This window comes from Oncorhynchus kisutch, linkage group LG5 (assembly GCF_002021735.2).
Source record: "Oncorhynchus kisutch isolate 150728-3 linkage group LG5, Okis_V2, whole genome shotgun sequence".
NCBI classification, from domain to species: Eukaryota; Metazoa; Chordata; class Actinopteri; order Salmoniformes; family Salmonidae; genus Oncorhynchus; species Oncorhynchus kisutch.
This window is the reverse complement of record NC_034178.2, coordinates 31,345,048-31,366,087: the sequence shown is the minus strand read 5'-3', so window position 1 is coordinate 31,366,087 and position 21,040 is coordinate 31,345,048. Positions and strand designations below refer to the sequence as shown.

General features: G+C 42.0%; 1 protein-coding gene across 3 annotated transcripts; it reads left to right on the top strand.

Moving 5' to 3' along the window:
- Positions 1–128: 128 nt before the first annotated feature.
- On the top strand, positions 129–15,601 carry LOC109890162 (alpha-1,3-galactosyltransferase 2). Of its 3 annotated transcripts, none has more exons than XM_020482132.2 (6): positions 129–709; positions 999–1,037; positions 2,198–2,290; positions 7,296–7,391; positions 9,587–9,724; positions 9,866–15,601. In XM_020482132.2, the coding sequence occupies exons 2-6, from the start codon at positions 1,033–1,035 to the stop codon at positions 10,551–10,553; spliced, it is 1,020 nt and encodes a 339-aa protein (XP_020337721.1). In that variant the 5' UTR covers positions 129–709; positions 999–1,032; the 3' UTR covers positions 10,554–15,601. The 3 variants fall into 3 exon arrangements, with proteins under 3 accessions (XP_020337721.1, XP_020337722.1, XP_031680715.1); XM_020482133.2 differs by having other exon boundaries at positions 201–709; positions 2,201–2,290; positions 9,866–11,567; XM_031824855.1 differs by lacking the exon at positions 2,198–2,290 and having other exon boundaries at positions 202–709; positions 9,866–11,567.
- Positions 15,602–21,040: the final 5,439 nt, after the last annotated feature.

Here is a 21,040-nt window from a genome sequence, read left to right as displayed (position 1 = left end):
TCAGGTAAGCTACCTGTGTAAGGTATGCACTGCAATCAGGAATGGTTAGCTCATCCACCTGAATCAATAGATTCCCTCATGCATGTTCATGCCCCCAAATTCACTCCCATACCATTCCATGACCTTTTGATGCCAACAAGCATTTGACTGATACACGCCTGGTGATGTTCAGCACCACGCTTTATAACTCACAATTTATTTAAGACTTATTTATTTCTTTCCCTTGTTGCTTTGGCACACACGCCTCATCTCGAAAATATCTCGCTCCGTCGTGTGATATGTCAAATGAGCTCAGGACAACCGACGAATGGTCCGATGAGTCATGTTGGCGTGGGGAAAGATGCCGCGTTCACGTACTATCCGCGAGTTATCTGGAGCTCCTAGTTCCAAATTGGAAATTTCATTTTAACGACCCTCTAAATCGTAATTACAGGGAAACTCGGAGAAATGTTTGTTACCCGAGTTGTGACGTTTCACCACCTACCATTTACCTTTTCAACCAAACTATGACAACCAATCCTTTGTTGACAATTACAACCCTCAATGTACAGGATACTTCTTCTCTTGAGATTAATGCCAAGTTCTGCACTTGTATACGCTGCACTTGTATAACTACAACCAGTTAGCAAATCGGAAAAAATGTACATTTTTTTGTTCTGACTAGCACTTGAAAGCAGCGTCAGTTTATTACAGACGCGTCAACAAGCAGGTAGGCTACAACATTTCCATCTACACCTGATGACATTGTTGCTGTTTTTCATGTGTGTAAACGCTCTTAGTCATATTTTGGGGATATTTGTGACTTATCCCTATTGCTACTTTAGTATCACAGATGTATAGCCTACATTTTATTATCCTAAATCCAAGTAAATAATGACTTATCTTTACAATGCGCTGTTCGTCATGGCCATAATAACATCAGGTTGGTATTCACTTTATCAATTAAAATGTTATTCCCTCAACATATTCGTTTCACTCCTTTTTATCATCTGAAACAGACTTCGGAAGAAGAAAAAACGCATTGGCCACACAATGAGGTAGGCTGTGACTTCTGTGATTATGCATGTACAGTTGGGCAAAAAAATATTTAGTCAGCCACCAATTGTGCAAGTTCTCCCACTTAAAAATATGAGAAAGGCCTGTAATTTGTATCATGGGTACACTTCAACTATGACAGACAAAATGAGAAGGAAAAAAAATCCAGAAAATCACATTGTAGAATTTTTAATGAATTTATTTGCAAATTATGGTGGAAAATAAGTATTTGGTCAATAACAAAACTTTATCTCAATACATTGTTATATACCCTTTGTTGACAATGACAGAGGTCAGACGTTTTCTATAAGTCTTCACAAGGTTTTCACACACTGTTGCTGGTATTTTGGCCCATTCCTCCATGCAGATCTCCTCTAGAGCAGTGATGTCTTGTCCATAGTGGAGTTTGGAGTGTGACTGTTTGAGGTTGTGGACAGGTGTCTTTTATACTGATAACAAGTTCAAACAGGTGCCATTAATACAGGTAACGAGTGGAGGACAGGTGCCTCTTAAAGAAGAAGTTACAGGTCTGTGAGAGCCAGAAATCTTGCTTGTTTGTAGGTGACCAAATACTTATTTCCACCATCATTTGCAAATAAATTCATTAAAAATCCTACAATGTGATTTTCTGGATTTCTTTTCTCATTTTGTCTGTCATAGTTGAAGTGTACCTATGATGAAAATTACCGGCCTCTCTCATCTTTTTAAGTGGGAGAACTTGCACAATTGGTGGCTGACTAAATACTTTTTTGCCCCACTGTATGTCATTAATGTTAGACTTATTTTTTAAGATAAAGGAAATGACCCATTCATTATATTTACTTTAAATTCATTTTGATGTATTCATACATTTGAAAAAATGAACACCTTGACTGGGACCATGCTAATCCAAACTCCCCGGGTTCAAGTGCTAGTTGGAACTAGGAAACTCGAAAACAATATGTATTTTAAGTAAAATCCCTCTCATATCCCCTGAACTAATCAAATTGATCACAATAAAAGGGTCACAATGTTGGGACAATGATATTTCACTGTCAGAACAGACTTAAACTGGTATTTTGTCATTTTGCCATGTGTTCAGGAAATATAGGCCTATTAATGAGTTATTGCATTGACTCTCTATTGCACCTTTAAAAAACATATTTTCTTGTCTATTTTCCAGCAGATTAATGTACAAGGCAAAGTGTGTATTAACAGTTACATTCTGGGCCTTTGTGCTGCTCTTCATAGCCTACTTCACACCCATGTCAGTAAGGTGAGAATGTCTCTCCCTAACCAAACAATTAACATACCCTCTCCCTAATCAAACATAACTCCTCCCATTTGCCAATCAATGGCTATATACAGTGGGGAGAACAAGTATGATACACTGCCGATTTTGCAGGTTTTCCTACTTGAAGCATGTAGAGGTCTGTAATTTTTATCATAGGTACACTTCAACTGTGAGAGAATCAAAAAAAAAAAAATAGAGAAAATCACATTATGATTTTTAAGTAATTAATTTGCATGACATAAGTATTTAATACATCAGAAAAGCAGAACTTAATATTTGGTTCAGAAACCTTTGTTTGCAATTACAGAGATCATATGTTTGCTGTAGTTTTTTTGGCCCACTCCTCCATACAGACCTTCTCCAGATCCTTCAGGTTTCGGGGCTGTCGCTGGGCAATACGGACGTTCAGGTCTGGAGACTGGCTAGGCAACTCCAGGACCCTGAGATGCTTCTTACGGAGCCACTCCTTAGTTGCCCTGGCTGTGTGTTTCGGGTCGTTGTCATGCTGGAAGACCCAGCCACGACCCATCTTCAATGCTCCTACTGAGGGAAGGAGGTTGTTGGCCAAGATCTCGTGCTACATGGCCCCATACATCCTCCCCTCAATATGGTGCAGTCGTCCTGTCCCCTTTGCAGAAAAGCATCCCCAAATAATGATGTTTCCATGTCATACTTCACGGTTGAGATGGTGTTCTTGGGGTTGTACTCATCCTCCTTCTTCCTCCAAACACGGCGAGTGGAGTTTAGACCAAAAAGCTCTATTTTTGTCTCATCAGACCACATGACCTTCTCCCATTCCTCCTCTGGATCATCCAGATGGTCATTGGCAAACTTCAGACGGGCCTGGCTTGAGCAGGGGGACCTTGCGTGCGCTGCAGGATTTTAATCCATGACGGCGTAGTGTGTTACTAATGGTTTTCTTTGAGACTGTGGTCCCAGCTCTCTTCAGGTCATTGACCAGGTCCTGCCATGTAGTTCTGGGCTGATCCCTCACCTTCCTCATGATCATTGATGCCCCACGAGGTGAGATCTTGCATGGAGTCCCAGACCGAGGGTGATTGACCGTCATCTTGAACTTCTTCCATTTTCTAATAATTGCGCCAACAGTTGTTGCCTTCTCACCAAGCTGCTTACCTATTGTCCTGTAGCCCATCCCAGCCTTGTGCAGGTCTACAATTTTAACCCTGATGTCCTTACACAGCTCTCTGGTCTTGGCCATTGTGGAGAGGTTGGAGTCTGTTTGATTGAGTGTGTGGACAGGTGTCTTTTATACAGGTAACGAGTTCAAACAGGTGCAGTTAATACAGGTAATGAGTGGAGAACAGGAGGGGTTCTTAAAGAAAAACTAACAGGTCTGTGAGAGCCGGAATTCTTACTGGTTGGTAGGTGATCAAATACTTATGTCATGCAATAAAATGCAAATGAATTACTTAAAAATCATACAATGTGATTTTCTGGATTTTTGTTTTAGATTCCGTCTCTCACAGTTGAAGTGTACCTATGATTAAAAAAAATGACCGTCCTCTACATGCTTTGTAAGTAGGAAAACCTGCAATATCGGCAGTGTATCAAATACTTGTTCTCCCCACTGTATATATATATATATATATATATATATATATTCGTATGAAAAAGTTTGGGCACCCCTGACAATTTCCATGATTTCCATTTATAAATAATTGGGTGTTTGGATCAGCAATTTAATTTTGATCTATCAAATAACTGATGGACACAGTAATATTTCAGTAGTGAAATTAGGTTTATTGGATTAACAGAAAATGTGCAATATGCATCAAAACAAAATTAGACAGGTGCATAAATTTGGGCAACCCAATAGAAAAATCACATCAATATTTAGAAGAGCCTCCTTTTTTGATAAAATAACAGCCTCTAGACGCTTCCATAGCCTCTGAGTGTCTGGATTCTGGATGAAGGTATTTTGGACCATTCCTCTTTACAAAACATCTCCAGTTCAGTTAGGTTTGATGGTTGCCAAGCATGGACAGCCCGCTTCAAATCATCCCACAGATTCTCAATGATATTCAGGTCTGGGGACTGGGATTGCCATTCCAGAACATAGTACTTGTTCCTCTGCATAAATGCCCGGGTAGATTTTGAGCAGTGTTTTGGGTCGTTGTCTTGTTGAAATATCCAGCCCCGGCGTAACTTCAACTCTGTGACTGATTCTTCAACATTATTCCCAAGAATCTGCTGATATTGAGTGGAATCCATGCGACCCTCAATTTTAACAAGATTCCCAGTACCGGCACTGGCCACACAGCATGATGGAAACCCCACCAAATTTGACTGTGGGTAGCAAGTGTTTTTCTTGGAACGCTGTGTTCTTTTGCCGCCATGCATAACGTCCCTTGTTATGACCAAATAACTCAATCTTTGTTTCATCAGTCCACAGCATCTTATTCCAAAATGAAGCTGGCTTGTCCAAATGTGCGTTTGCATACCTCAAGCGACTCTGTTTGTGGCATGTGTGCAGAAAAGGCTTCTTCCACATCACTCTCCCATACAGCTTCTCCTTGTGCAAAGTGCGCTGAATTGTTGAACGATGCACAGTGACACCTACAACATCATCTTGCTGCAGATGGTCTTTGGAGGTGGTCTGTGGGCTGTTTTTGTCTGTTCTCACCATCCTTCGCCGTTGCCTCTACGATATTTTACTTGGCCTGCCACTTCTGGCCTTAACAAGAACTGTGCCTGTGGTCTTCCATTTCCTCACTGTTCCTCACAGTGGACACTGACAGCTTAAATCTCTGCGATAGCTTTTTGTAGCCTTCCTCTAAACCATAATGTTGAACAATCTTTGTTTTCAGATCATTTGAGGGTTGTTTTGAGGCCCCCATGTTGCCACTCTTCAAGAGGAGAGTCAAAGAGAACAACTTCTTGCAATTGGCCACCTTAAATACCCTTTTCTCATGATTGGATGCACTTGTCTATGAAGTTCAAAGCTTAATGAGCTCACCAAACCAATTGTGTGTTCCAATTAATCAGTGCTAAGTAGTTACAGGTATTCAAATCAACAGAATGACAAGGGTGCCCACATTTTTGCATAGCCTATTTTTCACATCTGATTTAATTTCATACAACTTAATATTGCTACACTAAAAATCTTTGTCTGGACAATACCCCAGTACTCAGCTTTTATTAGAAAATGAATGGCATGCAACTGTGATCATTTCCTGTGACGACAGAGTAAATTATTATGCAGCCTCAGAGGGGTGCCCAAACGTTTTCATACGACTGTGTATATATACTGCTCAAAAAAATAAAGGGAACACTAAAATGACACATCCTAGATCTGAATGAATGAAATATTCTTATTAGATACTTTTTTCTTTACGTAGTTGAATGTGCTGACAACAAAATCACACAAAAATGATCAATGGAAATCAAATTTATCAACCCATGGAGGTCAGGATTTGGAGTCACACTCAAAATTAAAGTGGAAAACCACACTACAGGCTGATCCAACTTTGATGTAATGTCCTTAAAACAAGTCAAAATGAGGCTCAGTAGTGTGTGTGGCCTCCACGTGCCTGTTTGACCTCCCTACAACACCTGGGCATGCTCCTGATGAGGTGGCGGATGGCCTCCTGAGGGATCTCCTCCCAGACCTGGACTAAAGCATCCGCCAACTCCTGGACAGTCTGTGGTGCAACGTGGCGTTGATGGATGGAGCGAGACATGATGTCCCAGATGTGCTCAATTGGATTCAGGTCTTGGGAACGGGCGGGCGAGTCCATAGCATCAATGCCTTCCTCTTGCAGGAACTGCTGACACACTCCAGCCACATGAGGTCTAGCATTGTCTTGCATTAGGAGGAACCGAGGGCCAACCGCACCAGCATATGGTCTCACAAGGGGTCTGAGGATCTCATCTCGGTACCTAATGGCAGTCAGGCTACCTCTGGCGAGCACATGGAGGGCTGTGCGGCCCCCCAAATAAATGCCACCCCACACCATGACTGACCCACCGCCAAACCGGTCATGCTGGAGGATGTTGCAGGCAGCAGAATGTTCTCCACGGCGTCTCCAGACTGTCACGTGCTCAGTGTGAACCTGCTTTCATCTGTGAAGAGCACAGGGCGCCAGTGGCGAATTTGCAAATCTTGGTGTTCTCTGGTAAATGCCCAATGTCCTGCACGGTGTTGGGCTGTAAGCACAACCCCCACCTGTGGATGTCGGGCCCTCATACCACCCTCATGGAGTCTGTTTCTGACTGTTTGAGCAGACACATGCACATTTGTGGCCTGCTGGAGGTCATTTTGCAGGGCTCTGGCAGTGCTCCTCCTTGCACAAAGGCGGAGGTAGCGGTCCTGCTGCTGGGTTGTTGCCCTCCTACGGCCTCCTCCACGTCTCCTGATGTACTGGCCTGTCTCCTGGTAGCGCCTCCATGCTCTGGACACTACGCTGACAGACACAGCAAACCTTCTTGCCACAGCTCGCATTGATGTGTCATCCTGGATGAGCTGCACTACCTGAGCCACTTGTGTGGGTTGTAGACTCCGTCTCATGCTACCACTAGAGTGAAAGCACCGCCAGCATTCAAAAGTGACCAAAACATCAGCCAGGAAGCATAGGAACTGAGAAGTGGTCTGTAGTCACCACCTGCAGAACCACTCCTTTATTGTTTTTTTTGTGCTAATTGCCTATAATTTCCACCTGTTGTCTATTGCATTTGCACAACAGCATGTGAAATTTATTGTCAATCAGTGTTGCTTTCTAAGTGGACAGTTTGATTTCACAGAAGTGTGATTGACTTGGAGTTACATTGTGTTGCTTAAGTGTTCCCTTAATTTTTTTGAGCAGTATATATATATATTTACATTTTTCAGTAAAACCATATGTTGAAGGTATGGCAAACTTTCCATAACCAGAAACACATTACCAGTCACACACTATAGAAACAATCCATACACTTCACCTACAAACAGAGCGGTGTGTACATTCTGACTTAACATGTTGGGTTGCAGGTACTTGGAGGGGTTCCTTCCCATGAGCCGATGTTCTCAAGCCCCTGCAGAGAAGCTGAAGCTGGGGAACAGTATAGATGCCTCCCTAGACCTCTGGTAGGCTATAAAATGTGATTGTCTGAACAATGACATGCACAGAATATGCCATTACTTTTACTGTGTTCACTACTTTTATTTGTTTTGTGTTGGAGGCCGATAATGAAATCCTAAATCTTTTTAATGGCGTGCATTGATACCAAAGTGTTATTGGTAAAGGTATGGGGCAAAGCTCTACACAGTTCTATACTACATACAACAAGTACAAGTATTTGATAACCTGCCGAATCGGCAGGTTTTCCTACTTACAAAGCATGTAGAGGTCTGTAATTTTTTATCATAGGTACACTTCAACTGTGAGAGACAGAATCTAAAACAAAAATCCAGAAAATCACATTGTATGTGATTTTTAAATAATTTATTAGCATTTTATTGCGTGACATAAGTATTCGATACATCAGAAAAGCAGAACTTAATATTTGTTACAGAAACCTTTGTTTGCAATTACAAAGATCATACGTTTCCTGTAGTTCTTGACCAGGTTTGCACACACTGCAGCAGGGATTTTGGCCCACTCCTCCATACAGACCTTCTCCAGATCCTTCAGATTTCTGGGCTGTCGCTGGGCAATACGGACTTTCAGCTCCCTCTAAAGATTTTCTATTGGGTTCAGGTCTGGAGACTGGCTAGGCCACTCCAGGACCTTAAGATGCTTCTTACGGAGCCACTCCTTAGTTGCCCTGGCTGTGTGTTTCGGGTCATTGTCATGCTGGAAGACCCAGCCACGATCCATCTTCAATGCTCTTACTGAAGGAAGGAGGTTGTTGGCCAAGATCTCGCGATACATGGCCCCATCCATCCTCCCCTCAATACGGTGCAGTTGTCCTGTCCCCTTTGCAGAAAAGCATCCCCAAAGAATGATGTTTCCACGTCCATGCTTCACGGTTAGGATGGTGTTCTTGGGGTTGTACTCATCCTTCTTCTTCCTCCAAACACGGCGAGTGGAGTTTAGACCAAAAAGCTATATTTTTTGTCTCATCAGACCACATGACCTTCTCCCATTCCAAACTTCAGATGGGCCTGGACATACGCTGGCTTGAGCCGGGGGACCTAGCGTGTGCTACAGGATTTTAATCCATGCCCAGGTCCTGCTGTGTAGTTCTGGGCTGATCCCTCACCTTCCTCATGATCATTGATGCCCCACGAGGTGAGATCTTGCTTGGAGCCCCAGACCGAGGGTGATTGACCGTCATCTTGAACTTCTTCCATTTTCTAATAATTGCGCCAACAGTTGTTACCTTCTCACCAAGCTGCTTGCCTATTGTCCTGTAGCCCATCCCATCTCAGCCCACAGTCAAATGCTTCATGCCTCAGTGCAGAGGTATTCAAATGTTACCTAACGAGGTCCAGACTACCCCACTGGGCACACGCTGGTTGACTCAACGTTGTTTCCACTTCAATGAAATTGAGCAAAAACCAAGCCATTAAGTCGAAGGAATTGTCTGTAGAGCTCCGAGACAGGATTGTGTCGAGGCACAGATCTGGGGAAGGGTACCAAAAAATGTCTGCAGCATTGAAGGTCCCAAAGAACACAGTGGCCTCCATCAGTCTTAAATGGAAGAAGTTTGGAACCACCAAGACTCTTCCTAGAGCTGGCCAAACTGAGCAATCAGGGGAGGAGGACCAACATAGAATTGACGTTTGTTCCCAGTGGAACTGCTGGTTTAATGTTCTACCGGATAATTAATTGCACTCACCTGGTGTCCCAGGTTTAAATCAGTCCCTGGTTGGAGGGGAAAATGGAGAAAAAAAAGTGGAACTAGCTTCGAGATCCAGATTTGAATTTGAGTGCTTTACTGCATACAGTGCATTCGGGAAGTATTCAGACCCCTTGACCTTTTCCACATTTTGTAGATTGAGGATTTTGTTATTGATTTAATCCATTTTAGAATAAGGCTGTAATGTGACAAAGTGGAGAAAGGAAAGGGGTCTGAATACTTTCCACATGCACTGTAAGTCCTGCTATATTCAAATGCACTAAAAAGGGCCAATCCCTTGAGCATTGACAGCATGTTAACTTGCTTCATATCCCCCACTGTCTCTAGAATAGGGAGTTAATTACCTTTATTACTCTCATTCTATATACATTTTCCTCTCCTATTCCATATACCACACAGTACACACTACAGTGAAGCCACTTTTGTTTTTACCATTGTTTGTTCTGAAACCCAATCTGTTATTTTCTCTCCAACCAGGTCCAGAGGTGATGTTCAGACCTGCACTGACTGGGGAGCACCTGTGATCTGGGATGGGATGTTTGACCCAGATCATTACGACCAGGAGCACAGGAAGAACCACTCATCTGTCTCTCTCACTGTATTCGCTGTGGGCAGGTCGGTTTTTAAACTCAGTTACCTTCTTTTTTTTTTTTTATATATCAACTCATCAATTCTTATGAAACACTTCTCAGTCACTTAAACAACATTTTGATATGTTCTTCTTGAACCAGAGTTTTTACTCCTTTCCATCCCAAGGTATCTAGATGCCTACCTGAAGGCATTCCTTCTCTCTGCTGAGCGTCACTTTATGGAGGCTTTACCTGTAACATACTATGTGTTCACGGACGTTCCCGAGAGGGTACCAGACATCCATCTTGGTCCTGGGCGGAGCCTGAAAATTGTGAGGGTGCAGAGACACTCTCGCTGGCAGGACATCTCCATGATGCGTATGAGGGCCATCGCAGATGCAATCGAGTCACGGATTCGTCACCACAGCCACTACGTCTTCTGCTTTGACGTGGACCAGGTGTTTGTGGGTCGGTTCGGCTCCGAGGCTCTGGGAGACTCTGTTGCTCTGCTCCACGCCTACTACTACCACCGACCACAGAGCCTGTACGCCTACGACCGCAACCCCAGGTCCAGGGCCTACATGGAGACTGGGGACTTCTACTATCATGCTGCTGTGTTCGGAGGCTCGTGGCGAACTGTGAAGAATATGACGGAGACCTGTTACCAAACCATCATGAAGGACAAGGAGAACCAGGTGGAGGCTTTGTGGCACGACGAGAGTCACCTCAACAAGTACCTGTGGATCCATAAGCCCAGCAAAGTGCTGTCTCCAGAGTACTGCTGGGACAGGAACATTGGCTACCGTGGTGACATACATGTGGCCCGCCTGCTCTGGTCAGAGAAGAAATATGGCACACTCCGGGTTACAGAGTGAGTAATCAGAACCTGTGTGCAATAATCTAATGAGCAAAAGCCCCTGAAGCGTCAAACATGGTCCACAGTACAGAGCTGCGATAGTCTACAGCCCAATGTGATTTATGTCCATGCCTTGTTCAGAGCAATGAGGCTTGTAAATGTGTCACAATGGGCTGTCAGACTATTAGAGCTGTGAAACTGTGGAATGTTTGGCTTGTGTGTTGAAACATGATCTTGCAAGTAGTATGTTTCTTGGTTCTCCTGTGTTGCTTCAGTTGTCTGGTGGTATTGTCTCTCCACCCACGAAGTCTGCTGTCTGTGGCTGGCGGGATTGAACAAATGGGGAAATAGACTATGCTATAGGCACTGCTTCTTTTGTATGGTTTATATTTGTGGATTAGAAGTAAAAATCTGTTTTATAAAGTTGTATTATATATTGGAAATTGTTTTTATGTATCACTTTTACAAAATAAAGATGGATACCTTAAAACTTGTCAGAAGGATCCACCCATAGCAAACCAACTCCAAAATAAGGGCTAGATTCCATCAGTAGCGCTACAGATTGAATCTAGGCCTTAAATGTTTAAAAATGGCAACATCTCAGGTTGGGGATATTGCATGCCTCTAAGGACAATGATTTACTGGCCACATGTCTGCTGAGAGAGATGTCCTAACAAACATAATCCTCAGGTTGTTTTTAAAATATATAATCGATAATATATCAACCGGGACTGTAGCTTTTTCAATAGGAGAGGGAGAGACCATGGCCGCCCCACTCTGTTGCGCAAGGAAAACTCTGCGAACACCCAGCTATCCACAGACATGTCATATTTCTTGCTCATTTTTCTAAATAAAAGCCTAAAACTATGTCTAAAGACTGTTGACACCTTGAGGAAGCAATAGGAAAAGGAATTTGGTTGATATCCCATTAAATGGAGGCAAAGCATCCAATGGAACAGAGAGCTTTCAGGAAAAACAGAACTTCCTTGTTGGATTTTCCTCAGGTTTTCGCCTGCAATATCAGTTCTGTTATACTCACAGACACAATTTTGACAGTTTTGGAAACTTTAGAGTGTTTTCTATCCTAATCTGACAATTATATGCATATTCTAGTTTCTGGGCCTGAGAAATAGGCAGTTTCAAATGGGTAAGTTTTTTTAGCCAAAAACGAAAATTCTGCCCCCTACACTCAAGAAGTTAATGTGAGTATCTTTTTAGATTTAAGTTATATACTCAGCAACAACAAAAAAAGTAAATTTATCAGGATCCTGTCTTTCAAAGATAATTCATAAAAATATTCAATGTAAAGGTATTATAAACACCGTTTCCCATGCTTGTTCAATGAGCCATAAACAATTAATGAACATGTACCTGTGGAACAGACAATAAGACACTAACAGCTTATAGCAGCTTAATTAAGGTCACCATTATGAAAACTTAGGACACTAAAGAGGCCTTTCTACTGACTCCGAAAAACCCCAAAAGAAAGATACCTAGGGAGATACCCTACTCATCTGTGTGAACGTTCCTTAGGCATGCTGCAAGGAGGCATGAGGACTGCAGATGTTGCCAGGGCAATACATTGCAATGTCTGTACTGTGAGATGCCTAAGTCAGCACTACAGGGAGACATGATGGACAGCTGATCATCCTCGCAGTGGCAGACCATATGTAACAACACCTGCACAGGATCGGTACGTCAGAATATCACACCTGTGGGACAGGTACAGGATGGCAACAACAACTGCCCGAGTTACACCAGGAATGCACAATCCCTCCATCAGTGCTCAGACTGTCCGCAATAGGCTGAAAGATAGTACTGAGGGCTTGTAGGCCTGTTGTAAGGCAGGTCCTCACCAGACATCACTGGCAACAACGTTGCCTATGGGCACCGTCGCTGGACCAGACAGGACTGGCAAAAAGTGCTCTACACTGACGAGTCACGATTTTGTCTCATCAGGAATGATGGTCGGATTTGCTTTTATCGTTGAAGGCATGAGCGTTACACCGAGGCCTGTACTCTGGAGCGGGATTCATTTTGGAGGTGGAAGGTCCATCATGGTCTGGGGCAGTGTGTCACAGCATCATCGAACTGAGCTTGTTGTCATTGCAGGTAATCTCAACGCTATGCGTTACAGGGAAGACATCCTCCTCCCTCATGTGGTACCCCTCCTGCAGGCTCATCCTGACATGACCCTCCAGCATAACAATGCCACCAGCCATACTGCTCGTTCTGTGCGTGATTTCCTGCAAGACAGGAATGTCAGTGTTCTGCCAGGGCCAGCGAAGAGCCCGGATCTCAATCCCATTGAGCACGTCTGGGACCTATTGGATTGGAGGGTGAGGGCTAGGGCCATTCCCCCCCAGAAATGTCTGGTGTTAAGTCAATGGGACTCATTGACTGCTAATAAATCCACTTTGCACGTGAAAATCTCTGCGGAGAAACACTAACGAACTTTAAGGCTATTTTCTGGAAATGTTAAGACTACAGACCATTATAATTGGGTTATTTGCGGTATTTATTTGTCATTTCAATAGCATAGGGTCTATGTTACTGACTGTTTCTGATTGTAATTTCAACTATTGCCATTTTTTTCTTAGTTATAGCAGCCAGTGTTTGTTTAAAGATATAAACTCTTGACGATTTTGCAGCTTGCTTAGTTCAAATTGAAGGACTCTTTAATCCACTGATAGAATAGGCTACTAGGAATGATGTCGTAATTCAAATCACTGAATCAAATATTAATGATATGGATATGAACTGAATATATGCTTGTTAAAAATTGCAAGTGTTTGTTTTATTACCTGTAGCCTAATCAGAAGGGACAGTTACTAAATCTAATTAATTCTAATAATAGCTGATAGGCAATTGCGATAGATCCATGACCATGATTATAAAATATGGGTATTCATTATTGCATGATAATACAAGGCTACCACAGCAATGGATTGATGTTGTGGACAGAAAGAGGCTCTTATTGTGAACTATTAGCTCCCATCAATGTATTTTTTTCCTCATGAATTGACGGATGTATTTTAATTTGGCACATTTACATATTAATTAAACGTCCATGACTTTAAAATTAACAAGTGTGAAGCAGAGGTTGGTATTAAAAATACAGACTAATATTGTTTGGGTAGACTGAAATGAAAACAATACCTTCTAATAATTTGAATGGAAATATGTTATTAGTTATTGGTGGTTTTTGGATAGACTACTAATGCCATGTTTTAGTCGGCTGGTGAAAGCGAGTCGTGCTCACTGGGCTGTAAGGGACGCAGTGGGACATTTGCAGCAGAGGTCTGAATAGTTGAATCGGAAACGTTATTTTGATCGTTGCTGATTACTGTTGCTGGGTTTTATAGGTTTAGGTAACACCACTGAATTTCAGCACAAAGTTAATGAATTCTCAAACGATAATCTATTTCCATTGCCGGGGAACAGTGCTTAAAAAATGAAAGTAGATCCAAGTAAATGTTTCCAAATAGCATTTGACTATTACGCTGATAGGACAGCACAGACTTGTTGAAGGCTCTAGATTTGTTAAACAGGTTAATATTTTGACTAAATCAATGCAACAGGTTAAAATGATAACATTACCAGAAGTGGGCGATACAGCTATTACCAATGTAATTGGACATTGGTCCAGTAAAGACACCAGGATCATTTGACATGGGAGGAAATTGATCCGATTTTTGGGGTTGGACAATGCTCGCGAGAATTAAAGACAATGGAGTCTAAAGGGTAATAAATAAAAAATACTCAGAACCTTGGGTGTTTTAATCTCATGTGAGATGTTTTTATTTTTTATCTTGTCTTATTCAGAAATAGATTTGTAAAGGGAACTGGCCTGGCTGTTTTTTGTTTGTTTTAGCCATATGGTTTGTAAAAACACACTCACAACACATTTGCTATGAATATTTGTTAGTGGTGTTAATACCGTGGTTTGACTTGTTGAGTGGACTATTTCATTTGGGTTCGTGAGTTTTCACACATGGAATTTCAACGTTTTTGTGTTTCTGAGTTTTAATTGAACACATGTACATTCTTTTGATAAGAAATGTACTGGAAACTTACATTTTGGATCCCAGGTTTCCAGTATGAAATGTTAGACTGTTTTTGATTAATTAGTCGAATATAGTAAGAAACACTTCTTTGAAGGGTTTGTCTGACCTCTGTCCTGACTTTCAAACTTTTTGGTTTGATCACCCTCACTGGAAAGCCATTTGGATGATAAATTTAAGGTGATTTGTAATACTGATAATTATTAAGTTTATGGTTCATCTCCTTATTTGTGATTCGGACTAACGGGAAGAAGGAGGGGGTGTTGCCTTTGAATAAGGGTAGGCTGTCTTAAGTCTATATTCCTATGACTGTATGGGTATAAAAAAATATTAAAACATCTTTATGGAGTTATGGGTAGTGATTCTAATTAGATTTTGTCATTTGAAATTGTTTTATTTTTAAACAACAGTGGTGTTTTTTATTTTATTTTTTAACACAGTCTGAGTCTTGTCAAAATGTCTGGTGGTTAATGTTGTCTGGTGGTTATTGTGAGGGTGACTACGGACTACGGTTTCTTGGTTCTCCTGTGTTGCTTCAGTTGTCTGGTGGTATTGTCTCTCCACCCACGAAGTCTGCTGTCTGTGGCTGGCGGGATTGAACAAATGGGGAAATAGACTATGCTATAGGCACTGCTTCTTTTGTATGGTTTATATTTGTGGATTAGAAGTAAAAATCTGTTTTATAAAGTTGTATTATATATTGGAAATTGTTTTTATGTATCACTTTTACAAAATAAAGATGGATACCTTAAAACTTGTCAGAAGGATCCACCCATAGCAAACCAACTCCAAAATAAGGGCTAGATTCCATCAGTAGCGCTACAGATTGAATCTAGGCCTTAAATGTTTAAAAATGGCAACATCTCAGGTTGGGGATATTGCATGCCTCTAAGGACAATGATTTACTGGCCACATGTCTGCTGAGAGAGATGTCCTAACAAACATAATCCTCAGGTTGTTTTTAAAATATATAATCGATAATATATCAACCGGGACTGTAGCTTTTTCAATAGGAGAGGGAGAGACCATGGCCGCCCCACTCTGTTGCGCAAGGAAAACTCTGCGAACACCCAGCTATCCACAGACATGTCATATTTCTTGCTCATTTTTCTAAATAAAAGCCTAAAACTATGTCTAAAGACTGTTGACACCTTGAGGAAGCAATAGGAAAAGGAATTTGGTTGATATCCCATTAAATGGAGGCAAAGCATCCAATGGAACAGAGAGCTTTCAGGAAAAACAGAACTTCCTTGTTGGATTTTCCTCAGGTTTTCGCCTGCAATATCAGTTCTGTTATACTCACAGACACAATTTTGACAGTTTTGGAAACTTTAGAGTGTTTTCTATCCTAATCTGACAATTATATGCATATTCTAGTTTCTGGGCCTGAGAAATAGGCAGTTTCAAATGGGTAAGTTTTTTTAGCCAAAAACGAAAATTCTGCCCCCTACACTCAAGAAGTTAATGTGAGTATCTTTTTAGATTTAAGTTATATACTCAGCAACAACAAAAAAAGTAAATTTATCAGGATCCTGTCTTTCAAAGATAATTCATAAAAATATTCAATGTAAAGGTATTATAAACACCGTTTCCCATGCTTGTTCAATGAGCCATAAACAATTAATGAACATGTACCTGTGGAACAGACAATAAGACACTAACAGCTTATAGCAGCTTAATTAAGGTCACCATTATGAAAACTTAGGACACTAAAGAGGCCTTTCTACTGACTCCGAAAAACCCCAAAAGAAAGATACCTAGGGAGATACCCTACTCATCTGTGTGAACGTTCCTTAGGCATGCTGCAAGGAGGCATGAGGACTGCAGATGTTGCCAGGGCAATACATTGCAATGTCTGTACTGTGAGATGCCTAAGTCAGCACTACAGGGAGACATGATGGACAGCTGATCATCCTCGCAGTGGCAGACCATATGTAACAACACCTGCACAGGATCGGTACGTCAGAATATCACACCTGTGGGACAGGTACAGGATGGCAACAACAACTGCCCGAGTTACACCAGGAATGCACAATCCCTCCATCAGTGCTCAGACTGTCCGCAATAGGCTGAAAGATAGTACTGAGGGCTTGTAGGCCTGTTGTAAGGCAGGTCCTCACCAGACATCACTGGCAACAACGTTGCCTATGGGCACCGTCGCTGGACCAGACAGGACTGGCAAAAAGTGCTCTACACTGACGAGTCACGATTTTGTCTCATCAGGAATGATGGTCGGATTTGCTTTTATCGTTGAAGGCATGAGCGTTACACCGAGGCCTGTACTCTGGAGCGGGATTCATTTTGGAGGTGGAAGGTCCATCATGGTCTGGGGCAGTGTGTCACAGCATCATCGAACTGAGCTTGTTGTCATTGCAGGTAATCTCAACGCTATGCGTTACAGGGAAGACATCCTCCTCCCTCATGTGGTACCCCTCCTGCAGGCTCATCCTGACATGACCCTCCAGCATAACAATGCCACCAGCCATACTGCTCGTTCTGTGCGTGATTTCCTGCAAGACAGGAATGTCAGTGTTCTGCCAGGGCCAGCGAAGAGCCCGGATCTCAATCCCATTGAGCACGTCTGGGACGTGCTCAATGGGATTATGCTATAGGCACTATGGGGCTATGCTATAGGCACTGCTTCTTTTGTATGGTTTATATTTGTGGATTAGAAGTAAAAATCTGTTTTATAAAGTTGTATTATATATTGGAAATTGTTTTTATGTATCACTTTTACAAAATAAAGATGGATACCTTAAAAAAAAAAAAACGTGTATAAGAACTTGTCAGAAGGATCCACCCATAGCAAACCAACTCCAAAATAAGGGCTGCGGTGAAGTTGACAGTGTGGAGGATAAGCCAATTTGAAAATTGTTTCAACAGAATGTGTTTTTCTCATTGACGTGTTTTAGATTTGTATTAAGAATAATTGGTCAAAGTAATAATTTGTTATATGGTCGATGCTTGTCTGGTTTTCCTGAATCAGAAATGAACTGAACTAAACTGTTCTGTCCTCTCTCTTGTGAGAGATTGTGAGGGTGACTACGGTCGGTGTCTAAATGCATTCATACTTCTGTACGCGAGAACAGTGTGAACCCCCACTAACCAGCTGAAGAAGAGTGACAACGGTGTTCAATACGACCCTGTCCGCACCCCTTTTACCGAGAGACCTGAGTCAGAGCCAGTAACCGGTGTACAGCATCCAATCAAAGCTCTCAACTGCTTTCTCTCAGGCGTGTGACCGGAGTCCACGTGGAGTAAGCATGGAGAGAGATCCGTTCCTTAACTTCTCTCATGTTGCTGGTTGCCAAATGGTCAAGATATAATGAATGGGTGGTAGAGGTGGGGGCGGACGAGGTGGGACATTATCATGGGCCATCCACTTGAACTATGAAGCTATCTGAAGAAGACTATGAAGAGACGACAGAAGATTGAGTAGTAATTTAGATTAAGAATGCATTGGGATACTGATCTGTGGTTATACTCATAAGAAAGTGAATATTATAATCATACTGTATGTTAATATAAATGTACGTTTTGTGCGTTCTGCCTTTTACTGTTTTTTAACTGAGTACTCGGACCAATGTGAATCACTGAAGCAAAGTCGTTAAAATTTTGGGACGGATAATTAATTGGGTTTTGATTATAATTTGGTAACTTAATTATTTTGGGGGGGAAAACTGACCAATTGATTTGAGTATGTTCACTATATGAGTGAAGCAATTAATGTATTATGGATTTGTTGTTTCGATTGATGTTATGCTAATTGTGACATGGGTGAAGAAGTTTTGTACTGAAGATGTTGACACTATACTCAGCATGCCCTGGTGAATGGAGAGGGGTGAACTCTGATCCTGAGAGTCAAATCTATTTTATCTATATCCATTACCAAATTACATTTTTGATCCAAACCCTGAGCACGGGGCCCAAATTGATCTGATGGCCCATTTTAGTTTGTATACATAGTCCTGAGAGGAGCAACTGTAGGTGGTGTTTTAAAGGGAATATGTGGTCCCAGAGTCAGTTCATTTCCTAAATATGATTTGATATAGAAAAGACTGTGCTGATGGCAGGAAGGGATTCTACTCCGTTTCCCAAGGGAGGTTATTTACCATGTATGGCAGGGCTGAGCACCAGAAGGGTTTTTATTTTCTTTCATTTTATTGTTTTAACGCTGTAAGGGTTTAACTGAAGGTTTCAAATAAACTTCATTTCTTAAAAATGGGGAATGTGAGGGCATTTTCTGTTAAACCTTACTAATGCTTTTGTACTAAATTATCCATCTTTAAGCCTAGGTATTGGGCTTGAGTTAGTTTCTTTAAACTCATATGATAGAAATGTGTGTATGCGAATTAGAGGCCTGTTCTAACTGTTCTGTGTGTGTGTAGCATGACCATATCCGGGTATCCATATCCGGGTATCTGTGGTATTCTGCATACCAGTGATAGCGCAAGTGTTCTGTTTGGAGCCTGTTTCTGGGTGAAAGATTCATGTTTCGTGTGTGTGTTTGTGTGTGTGTGTGTGACCAGTATGACCACAAGCCATCTGCACAGACAGTCGAATGCACTTGCTTGCCCAAATTGGGGGAACCGTTGCGCTGTTGTTAGAGGAAGTATGTGTGGATGGACTTCCTGTCATTCTGGCCCTTGTTAACCTCACTCAGTTGTGACAGACTGAGGCAACTTTTTCACACAGTTGTCTCCCTTAATATACACATACAGTCACATGTGTCGCAGACGCTTGCATGGGGTAGCTTGACTATATACAGTGCCTTGCAAAAGTATTCATCCCCCTTGGCATTTTTCCTATTTTTTTGCATTACAACCGGTCATTTAAATGAATTTTTATTTGGATTTCATGTAATGGACATCAAAATTGGTGAATTGAAATGAAAAATCCGCCTTTGCTGTGAAGCCCCTAAATATGATCTGGTGCAACCAATTACCTTCAGAAGTCACATAATTAGTTAAAGTCCACACGTGTGCCATCTGTCACCATGGTCCGAGTGTGTATATATACACACACACACACACACACACACACACACGTTCTGAAAAGCCCCAGAGTCTGTAACACCACTAAGCAAGAAGCACCATGAAGACCAAGGAGCTCTCCAAACAGGTCAAGGAGGAAGTTGTGCAGAAGTACAGATCAGGGTTGGGTTATAGAAAAATATCCAAAACTTTGAACATCCCACAGAGCACCATTAAATCCATTATTAAAAAATGGAAAGTATATGGCACCACAACAAACCTGCCAAGAGAGGGCCGTGCACCAAAACTCAGACCAGGCAAGAAGGGAATTAATCAGAGAGGCAACAAAGAGACCAAAGAAAACCCCGAAGGAGCTGCAAAGCTCCACAGCGGACATTGGAGTATCTGTCCATAGGACCACTTTAAGCCGTACACTCCACAGAGCTGGGCTTTATGGAAGAGTGGCCAGAAAAAAAGCCATTGCTTAAAGAAAAAATCTCGCAAACATTTTTGGTGTTCGCCAAAAGGCATGTGGGAGACTCCCCAAACATATGGAAGAAGGCACTCTGGTCAGATGATACTAAAATTGAGCTTTTTGTCTATCAAGGAAAATGGTATGTCTGGTGCAAACCGAACACATCACCCCGAGGGAGGGTTTGGCCGGTAGGGAAATCCTTGTCTCATCGCGCACCAGCGACTCCTGTGGCGGGCTGGGCACAGTGCGCATTGCGCGCTAACCAAGGTTGCCAGGTGCACGGTGTTTCCTCCAACACATTGGTGCGGCTGGCTTCCGGGTAGGATGGCGCTGTGTTAAGAAGCAGTGTGGCTTGGTTGGGTTGCGTATCGGAGGACGCAGGACTTTCAACCTTTGTCTCTCCCGAGCCCGTACGGGAGTTGTAGCGATGAGACAAGATAGTAGCTACTAAAAAAAAACAATTGGATACCACGAAATTGGGGAGAAAAAGGGGTCAAATAAAAAAACATTAAAAATTTAAAAATATATTTTGCATCTTCAAAGTGGTACTTCTGCACATGTTGTATATATACATGTTGTATAAATCAACTGATACGAACCCCCCCCCCCCCAAATCTATTTTAATTCCAGCTTGTAAGGCAAGAAAATAGGAAAGATTCCAAGGAGGGTGAATACTTCCACAAGCCACTGTAAATAGTCCTGTACTTTCTGTACAGGAGGCTCTCACTCCATTTCACCTGCGTGGGTGGTGCGACCAGCCTCATTAGAATACATTTTATAAAAGTAATACCTTGATTTATTATAGATTTTTCCTCTCATTAGTTAAAGGTAGAATTTCCAGCACACATCCCAAGCCACCATACAATCTCTGACTTTGGTTAAAGGAATACGTGTGTTTTGTGATGCTAACGTTAGCCCAGGAATGTTTAGATGTTTTAGTTGTAAAGAACAAATCTTGTTCTTTCAACATAACATTGGCAATGATTGGTAGTTC